The sequence below is a fragment of the Xiphophorus maculatus genome, chromosome 20 (genome assembly GCF_002775205.1).
Source record: "Xiphophorus maculatus strain JP 163 A chromosome 20, X_maculatus-5.0-male, whole genome shotgun sequence".
Lineage (NCBI taxonomy): Eukaryota > Metazoa > Chordata > Actinopteri > Cyprinodontiformes > Poeciliidae > Xiphophorus > Xiphophorus maculatus.
Genome location: NC_036462.1, coordinates 3,739,375 through 3,752,039, shown reverse-complemented (window position 1 = coordinate 3,752,039; position 12,665 = coordinate 3,739,375). Strand labels below are relative to the sequence as shown.

At 36.1% G+C, this 12,665-nt stretch overlaps 1 protein-coding gene across 12 annotated transcripts in view; it reads right to left on the bottom strand.

Annotated features, from left to right (window-relative positions):
• The window catches only part of ptprt (protein tyrosine phosphatase, receptor type T), a 316,939-nt gene that overhangs the window by 265,841 nt on the left and 38,433 nt on the right, over positions 1–12,665 (bottom strand). For all 12 annotated transcript variants that reach the window (XM_023325145.1, XM_023325149.1, XM_023325147.1 and 9 more), the window contains exon 2: positions 150–275. In XM_023325145.1, coding sequence (XP_023180913.1) covers positions 150–275 — 126 coding nt within the window. The remainder of the gene's footprint in view (positions 1–149; positions 276–12,665) is intronic.

The window sequence follows — 12,665 nt, the reverse complement described above, 5'->3', positions numbered from 1 at the left end:
ATCTAAAAACTATTGAGCAAACTTAATTTGATTGATAATTCTGACCAAATTATGTCAATAATGGATGTCTAAGAAAAAAAGATGGTTTTCTTGACTTGGAAACTGTTAAGAAAGCAAAAAATGAATAAGAAACGTGTCATGACGCCTACCAGTGGGAAGGGCAGGGTCCATGGTGGGTTTTTCCCAGGAGTTGACCTGTTCCCAAGTAAATCCGTTGGTTCCTAAAGACACGCTGTAGCCACAGCTGCTGTAAGACTCCTCAAAAGTGCAGCCACCTGAAATAAAACACAAGGAAGAGTTAAAAAAAATTACACTTAAGATATGACAATTAAAGGTCAATTAAACAAGGTTGGAAAAATCATAAAAGGAAAAAACAACATCTTAACCTATTTTCTTGCTTACTGACAATCAACAATCTTAAATTTAGTTTTGGTTAATAATTCCAGGTAAAACAAAAAAGAAAACGATTTATGTTGGCACTAATATCTACAAAATACAGCAACGGTCTGCGTAGTTTTACATTCTCATTCACTTTTACTGACAATGCTGCTGGGATTTCATTGAAAACAGGTAAAACTGTGACATATTTATTCATTATAAGGTTTTTAAGTTTTCTAAAGATTAAAAATAAAATATAAATGACTGCCGCACCATGTCCCTTCAATCATTACATTGTCCTGTGCTGAAAAGAAATTTAAATACAAATGCTGACAAAAACCTCTATTTTCTAATATTTTTTCTATACATTTAATTAACCTTAATAATTATTACTTTTTTATTTGATAATATACAGCCTTTAGCAACCGTCTGGGTATTATTAACAATATAATGAAAATTAACTTCTCAGCAGGACCAAAACAAGCCAGTTTATCAGAGGCAACGGATGAAAGAAAGAGTGAAGGAAGAGAGGATGAAGAAGAGAAAGCTTTACATGTCAACATGATTAAGTCACAGTGTCTCATCATTATTTCATGGCCCAGCTAAGACGCATTTTCCGCTACATTAGCTTTCTCCGTTAGCCCCAGGGCACCACATCCACGCACATAAACACACTAATTAGACATATGCTTTGACACACAACCATTTTAATTTGTTCTGAAGTATCTGAAATGGGAGAACCTCATTGGTGTACTCAAGTATATCTCTTAATCCCTTCTTTCTTTGTTTTTGATTATGCTTTTTGTCCTTTTCATTTTCAGATCAAAAGTACACCACAACCAGTGTTGAGAAGGTCACTTTTGAGTGGCATAAAGTAAAATATTTTAAAGGAAGTCACAACTAAGTGAAGCGGCCAATGATACATCAAGTTAAAGTCAAATATAATTGGTAGTATTGATTTTGAGTAGGTAGTAACCAGTGATAGGCACTAATTGTAAACACTAGCTTTGCTAACGCTAAAGCACTACACCAACACAGGATTTAGCTAAAGCTAATGCTAAAGCACTAACTTCACTTCCAATTATATCTCCTCTTAACATCACTTTAATTTTAACACTATAACTTACCGTACATATTGTACAATACCCGTAGATATTGCATGTATGTCTGCATTTTATCTGTATTTATTTATTTTGTTCCTGTATGTCTCTTGTTGGAAACAAATTAGGAAATTTACTAGGGGGAAAAAAAGAGATAAAACTGAGGAGAGGAAATGGAAGTGCTGCGTAAACAGTTTTCACCCACTTCAAAATAAGAGCATCCAAGAATTTAACAATCGACAAACATAAAGATAAAGAAAAGTCAAACATGATTCCACTAAAAGTTTAGAAATCAGACAAGTAAATTAGTACTTTAGACTAATGTGAGTGTTGTTAGAGGAAGTGTGCCCACCACTGGCTGTAACTTTCTATCCATCCATTGTTTATAACCACTTATTTATCCAAACTCTCTGCAGAAAGACTCCAGACTATTTGTCAAAAATAGCTAAATTAAAACTCTATTCATGTGTAGAAAACAAATTATCTGGATTTATAAGGAGGGAAAAGCACCAGCAGCCCTATCAATGTTATAAACTGCTGAGCTAACCAGTCAATTTATAAATCTATTACACGCAGTGGATCTGTACTGCTAATATTTGAAGGACACTGGGGACTTTCTGCCTTTAGAATAACAGAAACTTTAAGCACCTGGCAGTAGTAAACTGTATTTCTAACATTAATATATTTGACGACTTAATAACCTTGACAGCTGCAGCTCATGGAAGAACAATTCTACCAAACATTATTTGGAAAAAAGCATCTTTCACCTCTTTCAGCTGGACATAATAATTTATAACAATTAACAAAACTTCAATAGCAAGATGTGTTGTAGAAAATTGAAATGTGGGAAAATGTTGGGTTTAACTGCATTATCATTGCATCAGATCGTTACCTTGACTCAGCATGTTTTATGGATTCAGTTTGCAGTGAGAATTTTTGAGCTAAAACAAATGTGACATTCAGAAGAAATAACTATACATTTAGAGGCAAGTAAATATCCAATATAAAGTTTGCATAAACTGTTACCAAATATATGATTTCAGGATTTTTGCTATCCTGTTTGGAATTGGCCCGACTTGGCCAATTTCTCTCTCTTGTAAAAATTTCTGATTCTTCAAACTCAAGTTGTTACAGCATCTCTAAACTCCCGTGAAATTTCCAACTGTCTGTTTAAAACTCCCATGTTCTAGCACCGTAGATAAAAAAATAAAATCTGATGCAACCTCGATTTTTTCTCTTCAGGCAACACCAACTGAGAACTGAAATGAAACCAACCTGTCTTCTGTCTGCGCCCGTTTCACAGAAACAACCTCAAGCAAAGGGTGAAAACTAATATAACATCTTTTCACTAAAATTTATGAAAATAGCAACTATAAATTAATCAATACTGAGATAATTAGGCTTCAGTGCCCCCTTGCTGCTCAGAAATCTCATTAGCAATGAAAAGAAATCACAGTGATCTCATTAGAACAGAGCCGTAAACAGGGAAAGAGGGGATTGTGAGTAATCCATCAATATTCAATATCGGATCTGCAATTTTAAAATCATGATGAGAGGAAAGGCAACATGAGGCAACTGTGTCTCTGTACAACACTTCCTCTCCCTGCAAAAAACATAATTACACACATTTTCAGCTTCAGAAAACACAATTCTGCAACAGGAACGTAACATCTGCTGTATGTGTGAATGTCTGTGATGACAACTGTGGAAATATTGGGAGCTGAAGTATGTTGAAGTGTAACTTTGAGAATGCATGCATGTGGTAATGTTTTATAAACCTGAAGCTTTTTATCTCAACTAATTATAAAAATGACCAACTGATATCACAACACATGGGAACTGACAGCGCCTTAACGCCGGATCCATTCATCCGTAATGCTAAATTTGTTTTGACTTTTGCCATAAAGCTTTTTTTTTTTTAAACCAGAGTATTAATTATTCTTGTAATGACCCTATAAATCCGAATCCCTAAATTTAATGTAACGTTTCTCACTTTACAGAAAGAAAAATGTTGAGAATAAAAATTTAAATAAGTATAATTATGTGCATAACTGAATATCTTCTGAATAAATACTGAATATAAATGTAATTTTGATTAGATTTTTTTTTCTTATAAGAAATTGTGAAAGCACAGATAGAAGTCCATATATAAAAATTCTCAACTTTCAAATGATTATACTTATTAAATAACTATATTTTTCTGCTGTATTATTATTATTATTATTATTATTATTATTATCAGATGTTACTGAGGAATCTCTGATTAAATGTTCCCTGTGGCATTCATCAGCTTCAACCTCAGAAAGTCATTCAGGAAATAAGTTTTATGACTCATAAAATGTGTCATTTTAATGGGAAACAGTGTTTGACTACAAGATGTTGTAGGAATTCAAACACATTAGAAAACAGAGCTTTGCCGTTCTATAATCTATAATGTGAGGGAGATGCAGCTTAGTTTGCATTCAATAGTCTCAGCTGTGAATGAGTCGGTGGAGAAGGAAATCTTTGTTTTGAAAGGCAGAACATTTGCTTGTTTACTTGATGTGCGTCTGTGCAGCCGACTACCTTAGAAACGCTTGTGTTTGTGAGCAGACAGAGTTCTTCTGTTCACAGTTCAGGCTTTTTCACCTGCAGGTTTCTTTGGTTCCTTTTTATCATAAACAGAATTATTAACAATTAAGTATCAAACCGCCAGTGTGGCATGAACTATGCACATAATACACCATTCTCTTGGTTATTACTGACATTAAAGGAGCCTAGCATCACCAGAGAGATGAATTATTCTATGCATTTTTATGCAGAGTATCTGATTAGGTATTAATGAATTACTCAGAGTGATGGTGGAAATCAGGTCCAGATGTGAAAATTCACATGTTCTGATCGAGCCAATAAAATCTCTTGCAAAACTTCCCTTTTCCCCCCTTTAAGAGGAGGTAATTATTGTCAACAAATAAATGGGAAACAGTGAAATAACAAGGACTTCTGCTGAGATGCAGTTTATTTTGTTGTCAAAAGCCCTTTTAGCAGAACCTAATGAGCAGAAGGCCTTTTCCTTTCGCTGCTAATGGTCTGAAGATTTGATGCTAACTGTAAAACTTTGGATGCATTTTTACTGTAAAGGAGCCGTTTCCATTACAGATGTGTGCAAAACTTGGACGATATTCCGCTAATATCAAAAAACACTATTTTACAATTGCAGGGTTTCCATTAAAAAAGAAACGCAATTAAAATCAGATATGAATAAGTTTGTTCACTCAACAAGTCATTAAAAACATGCCACTTCCTGTCGTCTTCTTTGTGTTTTACGCCAGTGGCAACGTCCGGTTGTTGATCATGTGACTCGTGTGATTCTTGAAATAAATAAAATCTGTAATCAGTGGGGGAAACTATAACACTCTTTACACAGGAGCAACATACACTACACTCAGTCACATTCACAAACATTTATACACAAAAGCCAATCTTTTTATACACAATAGATTGGCAACAAAAGTTGTCAACCAGTGCATTGCTCAGGGACACATCAACATTTCACAGGAAGAAACTGGAATTGAACCTACAATCACCCGAGATACACAATGTACTAAACCTTCACCGGAAAAAGTGTTAAACTTGATAATTGACAATAACTGGCAATACATCAGGTTATTTTTTTTAAATACATTTTTTATTGAAATCCGCTTTAAATGTAGTTTAAAAAATAAGCAAAAAAAGTCCAATTAATATGTAAAAATTTGTTTGAAAACCTACCATAAAAAACAAAGGAGTGAAAGACAATAGTGTCACAAAGAAAAGTTATATTTTAAATCAGTGGAAGATTAAAACTGCAGAAAAAATTGGAACAAAAAAAATTGAAAAATGTAATTAAATAAAAGTAAATTAAAATACTAGTGACACAAAGTACACTAGAAGTTACCGTCTAACGATGTAAAATTAGCCTGATTAATTTAAATGCAGTGATCAATAAGACAAGTCCAAAACAGCAGATAATCACATTAGTGTACTCCATGTTAAAATGATACAATGTTTCTTATGTATTAATGAATATTCAGGGTTAATTAGCAAACAGGCTACTGGGCAAACTTGGATTAATGCTAAATTTTCTGCCTGAACTCCAATCAGCCGTTTTACGATTCGACACATATCATATTAACTTTGTATCACCACAATTTTTACACTCAAATAGACTCAATGCAAACAACCTGGCTCCCATCCACAAACACTCGAAACATAACAAGAGAAACAAAAATAACTCCACAGCCCTAAAATACCCACATGAAAAACATCCTGGCTCTCTCATGCTAACTTCTGTGCTCCCTCAAGGCACAAATGGAGACCATTAGAGGTTTTCATGTCAGCCGGCGCAAACACAGAGCGACAGGACTGAAACCGGGCGGGAGGCTCCCTGAGGCCGCCGGTTTTTAAGGAGTCTGTTTGCTGCTCACTTAGATAACATCTACTGATCCTGAGTGCCAATCTGTGTTCAAGTGTCTGCGTGTGGGAGCAAACCGAGGACAAGTGGCTTTCCTGCAGCGCGGAAAATCCTTGGAAATACCCAGGTCCAAGTTTGGTCAATTTGAAAAGGGCTCAAGTATGGATCAAAGTGATGAAAAACCCAACTCTAACTTACTTTTTAATCTAATTCTTGTTTTTATTTACTACCTTATATATATCAATTCTGATTGTTCAGGTTTTAAGCACAAAGTGGAGATGGACAGAGAAAATCAGATCTGTGTAAACCTTCCCCAGCTCTCCAGTTTCTGTGACATGTTGGGGTCATTAGAGATGGAAAGAAATGGAATAAATTTCCACCAAAAGATCTAAGAAAATTTTCTAACAAAGACATTCAGAAGTTTTTTTAGAAAAACTTTTACATTTCTGGGTTTTAAAAGTAAAAGATTTGCAAGAAAAACCTTGCAAATCTTTTTGGGATTAATCGCAGAAATTTTGTAGAAAAACTTGTAAATTTCTGATCTTAAAAAGTAAAAAAAATGCTAGAAAAAACGTGTAAATTTATGAGCTTCAAATGTCAAAAAGTTGGTAGAAAAAAATACATTTTTGATTAAATGCAGAAATTTTCTAAAAAACCTTTTACATTTCTGAATTTGAAAAGTTTATTCATATAAATATTCTAGAAAAAAATGGATTTCTGAGTTTAAAAAGTGGAAAAATTCTTTGAAAGAAACTCAAATTTTGATAATTTTTCTGGAAAAAAAAAACCTGGAATTTTCAGGTTGAAAAGTTGAATTTTTTTACTTTTCAAACTCTATTTCTAAGATTTTTCTAGAAAATTTCTGAGATTAATCTCAAAATTTCTGAGATTTCTTTGGCACAAATCTACTCATATTTTTTCCTGTCTACAGTGGCTCTGATTCCCCATTGTGTGTTTTTCTTAGTTAACTCATATTCGATTAAACATACTTTATAAAAATAAATCTCGTTGTTTTATAGAAACAATGAATTCAGATTGACCAGTTTTTAAGTGCAAAGCGTAAAGGAACAGAGAAAATCTAAAAATCAGTTTAAACCTTTTCAGGCCGTCCTGTTTCTGTTAGTTAACTCATATTAAATCTGCTGTCAGCTAACAGGCCGGGATCTTTAAACATTTTCATTTAGTCATTTAACAGCATATGCCATCTGCATACACACACTCCTTACACACACTCTGCCCTAAGGCCACGGAAACTAAACGTTATTATTGCCACTTCAATAAGCCTGGATAACATGGAGAGACTTTTTCAGTGCAAAATAACAGGAGAGGTTTTGTGGATGTAAAACAATCTCCTGAAAAAGATGCTTTGATGGACAGAAATTATATAGGTATTTATGTAAGAAGGTCTTTGGACTCTAATCTGAGTCGTTTTTTTCATTCAGGTGTAAAGACTTGACTACAGTTTTGTTGTTGCTGTTTAGCTAAATATATGTTAATTTTTTTTTATGGTCAAACAGTCCAAGGAGTTGACCAAAGGATTGTTTGATCTGTTTGCTCAACATTTGTCTTTAAAGATCCAAAAGGCATCAGAAATGTCATTTTCATCTATATTTGGCTCTTGCTAACAAAAATTTAAGTTTTATTTTAAAGCATCAAATATTTTGTTGTGATATTTCATTAATGCAACATTCAGGTAAAACGTTTTCCTATTACGAAGTAGATGGAGACCAAATCTGATGAGAAAAGTTGTCTGTTGTTCCCTAATAGTGTAATTTGGTCAAAAATCACTAAAAATATTTCATAACTGAGATAATTGCAAAGAAAATAAGTTAAGAACCAAGAAAGCAACTAATCTGCAGAGTGTAAGCACTACGGGGCTTGGTAATTGTTTTCCCATCTATCTGTTCCTGGGGGTGTGTAGGTGTGTGTGCGGGAGTGTGCAGGCGTGTGTGTGTGTGTATCACTGTCTGCTAAAGTCCCAGAGTATTGTCCTGAAGGCTCCATTCTGACTTCAATTATCTGCAACATGAATCAATAGGGGACCTTCCACGTAACATTTAGTTCTGCATGAAAGAGCGCAGAAAAGAACAAGGCCACAATTCGCTCGCTCCGCCGTTCACAGACACACTTCATGCTTCATTATGACACTATATTCACAAAAGAACGCCGCCAATTCACAGAAGAGTCAGACCAAAATCCACAAAAATGTCTGACGGTATTCCTGTAGACAGTGAAATTTGTTTCTCTGGACTAAAGGGTAAACATGTATGAGATTAAGAGGAACACAAGTTGTTTCTGTTTGGGATGACAACTGACAGGAAAAAGTCGCAGTGAATCAGAGGAGTTATTTTATTTTTCTCCTACAGTAAATCTTTTTTAATCTACCTTAAAACACACTTTTCAGTCCAAACAGGTAGATGCTTTGAGAAATGAAAGCTCAACGCCGTCAAGCACGGTTTGGGTCAATAGTTGCTTTTATTTGGAGGAATCAGAGTGTATCACTGAGAAGCAGATCTCTCCGAGTCTACATTCACACCATCCAGGTTTATTCTGCTTTAATCGAACTCCAGTTCGTTTGTCTGTAAAGTCTTGTTTGCTTGTTGAGGTGTGAAAGCACAAGCCAACTCTACTGGGGACAAAAAAAAAAAAAAAAAAACGAACTCTAGTCTGCTTACAAACCTCGGTCTCATTCCGGTTGAAGTCTGGTGCGGTTCTAATGCATATGTGGATGGAAACAGACTAGACATCCCTCCAGAAACAGGAAGTGGACTACAACGCAGGGCATTCTGGGTAAATATAACCAAAACAAACGCGCAGGTTTAGCACTATCGTTAGAAATGGTTCATGGTTTTTTACCCAAGACTAAAGATAAATCCTCCAACCACTAAAATCTGATGCTACTCCATTTTTGTTTACATTCTGTGAAAAAGGAAGTTGCTCTCAATGTTTTCATGTCGTTTCCTTTAGTAGCTCTTTGTGCAGCACTCCCACAGGCTAGGAGGGGAACAGTTCCTTCAATTAGCTTGGTTGGTTTGACAGTGCAGAGTGAAAACAAACCACAACAGCTGAAAATGTTAAAAATTTAGCAATTCTGGTCCCCAATCGAACTGAGTCTACTGAACTCTCAGGTGTGAAAACACACGGCAGGCAAATGTGACTCAAATGAGACTTTTCCACTGCAGTTTGAGTCACCTAATTCCAATCTTTTTACAAAATGAAATGATTTGTGCCACTTCCTTATAAGGACCTATATCAGATACGAATCCAATAGTTTCCAAACCGTCTGCAGTCAGAACGGTCATGTGACATTTTATCCGACTACAAGAAGCCAGACGCTGGTAACCTGGACGTAAACAATAGCTGAAAATCATAATTATCAGGCTGAGGCGGTTCACACAGATGTTCACATGTGCTGTGTGAACACAGCGTTAGATCCCCGAGACAGTTTTATTTGGTGTAAAACAGAAAAATCAACCCAGGCTCCCAAATATGTATATTTATCTGGCGGTTTATAGAGTCATCCTCAAATGAAAGATGTATTAAATAAGTAATGTGGAGTTTTTTTTAACCCAGATCCATTTAATTTCCCTTTCTGAAATATTAGCGTTTTGTTTCTGTTGTTCTGAGAACCCTCTATAGCAGAGCCCAACTAAAGGTAGAATATGTCACACCCACACCTTTCATTCAAAGTGTAAGTAGTAGCTCACACTTTATAGAGTATTAATATGCATAGTATGCGAACTGTGGCATAGTTCTTTGTTAACTATGCCACAGTTAACAGAATGCTAACTGTGGCATTCACATACACATGCATGAACAAAACAACAAGGAGGTTTGATCTCATTAACACTCTGCATGTTGATTCAGGTTCAATATAGGAAATATTGAGACACAGAGAAAAATCCTGAACAAGCAAAATGAGTGTTTTGGCAGAAGAGTCAGACTGCAGCTTCTTTCCAACTGAAAGGTATTATTATTTACATTAGCATAATGAAAATGTTTCTTCACGCTCTAATTGTTATTTATCCTGAACTTCACACCTGTTTTTCTCTTTTATTCTAATTTTAAACAAACTGATATTTTGCTGTGTTTTACAAAGCAAAGCAGATCACAAATAAATAAGCACTAAAATGATTAACATAAAAAAAAAATCCATTATGTATCCATTTAATTTTGCAGGATTGCAGATGGTACCTCCATCTGTCATTGAGTGAGAAGCTTTGTACAGGTGGTCAGTCCAAACACTGGGACATCCAGGTAGTGTTGTAGTCAAGACCACCTAACCCAAAACCAAGTCAAGACCACGACCAGAGTGTATCGAGACAAGACCAAGACTTTTAGAGTCCGAGACCGAGTTAAGACCAAGACCAGCGCCCCACGCTACATTAAAATGTGAAATATGATCAAAACTGTTTCTCAAATTGATCTAAAAGATCCACATTCCCATAAAAACAGCTAGATATGGGGTGTGCTGTGGTGGCGCAGGGGTTCAGCACAACCCACATATGGAGGCCTTAGTCCTCGACACGGCTGTCGCAGGTTCGATTCCCGGCCTGGCAACCTTTGCCGCATGTCTTCCCCCTTCTCTCATTACCCTCTTTCCTGTCAATTCACTGTCGAATAAAAGTCACTAGAGCCAATAAAATCTTTAAAAAAACAAAAAAACCCAGCTAGATATTAAATACTTAGAGCAGAAATAAATTCAACCATGATCATTATTAATTCAAACTCTTCTTTATTCTGCTTTGCTTCCATCTCTATGCCACAATTCATGGAAGTCTCATGCCATCCCAAAAAGATAACGCCCTGGGCGGTTGCCCATATGGTCCATGTCAGAAACCACAACTGTCTGCACCATGAAACATAGAAATTAGGGCAATGCAGAATTGTCACTATGCTGTCCCCATTTTAAGGCTGTAGAACTAAAAATGAAGCAAACAACAACAACAAAAATTTCTTAAAAATCCCATTCAGCAAACCTTTCTTTTTTATGATGCGTATCATACCTGTCTTGTGTCCAGCTGTACCATCGCCACCACATAAAAACAATTAGAGCCTTGGGAATAAGCCGCGTAAAAACACCTCTATCTCATGTAAACACAGACGCAGGCAGAAAGGAAGAAAAGTATCTGCACACACTCTTTTCCAGTACATCTGAATACACTCCACACACACTCCACGCGCTCTCTAAGGTGCTCATTAGGGGAGGTAGCAGGTCCAGACCTCGCCCCAAGAAAAACCACAAGGGTGAGCAAACCACCTCCCCATCCGCCCCTCATCACTTTTTATCTTTCACCTCTGAATCATTCGCTTTTTATTTCCCTCTGCTCAGGTTTTCCTCTCACATCATATCACTCTACTGTCCTTTACTGACCTTTTTTACTTTGTTTTGATCTCCATCTTTTTTTTTGCTTTCACACACTTTTTCTGATGCTTGCTGTCTTTAAGCTCCCTGTTTATTCATCGTTTTCATTCATCTCACTTGTCTGTATTTAAATCCTTTTTCTTCTCTAATCTCTTCCTATTTTTCCCAGTAATTTCAACCTCTTTGCTTTTCCTTTGACTTTGAAACTTTTCCTCAAGAGGGTTTATTTCCATGAAGATACCTTCACTAAATGATTCAACTACTTTACACATCTGAAAACTAGCACAGATGTTCTAGCACGCTGCTTTCCCTATAAAAAAGAGTTTTCAAAAATACTTTCAAAGAAGTGGAAATCGCCTGCCACACTGCGGAAGCGGACTACAGTGCTGGGCATTCTGGGTAAATGTAACCAAAACAAACACATGAATCTAGCACTATTAGGAGAAATGGCTTTGGGTCTTTAGCTAAAGACAAAGGAAAAATCCTAAAACCACTAAAATCAGACACTAGTCCAGCGTATTACAAGCCTGGCGGGCCACCAGGCTTTTCTTGCTCCCCCACCAGGCTATGCATCATTTGTTTCTTCTAAACAGTGTTTTGTATACACCAGCAGCAGTAACAGTGCAGACAGATTGTGGATTATAGATGACAAATTTAAATGGGCGCGTTGATCTCACACACTATTATTCCCAAATTCTGAATCCTGCTGGTGCACCTCCACATTTTTGTAACTTTTAACATTTTTAAAACAAAAACACAGTTGGCTACTAATACTAGACAGCGCCCTCACCAGTGGGCTTAGCAGGTTTTCTAGGAAACCCTGCACTCCATTTTTAATTACATTTCATGAAGGAGGAAGTTGCGCTCAGTGTCTTCTTCAGAGTGTTGTTTCCTTCAGTGGTTCTTGTTACAGCGCCCCCAAAGGCGAGGAGGGGAACAGGGTTTCTCAAAGGGTTTGTTTGGTTTGACTCAGTGCATTGAGAAAGAGAACAGCAGCAACTGAAAATGAAACAAATGTTGCAGTTTTGGTTCCCAACTAAGTCTACTGGACTTTCAGGTGGGTAAACATCCTAAATGGTTCTCTATTTGGGAGTGAAGAGAAGAGTAAAACTAAAACCTGCAGGACAAACTTTACCTTCTTTACGCAGCTAAAAGACAAGATATTTGCCTTTGAAGGTAATCACTTGGTGACTGTGAACACTTTGATCAAACTCTGTTAGTTATTAAAGTTTGGAAGATCAGTCCAAATTGTCGAAAACAAAACAAAGGTAATTTTCTATCAAAATTACACTCGTTTTGCTTTGAGACGACTAAAATACCTCAAAAATTTGAGACGAGCAACTTTTATGACAGTTTATGGCATAATCACATCCCAATTGATGCAAAAGAT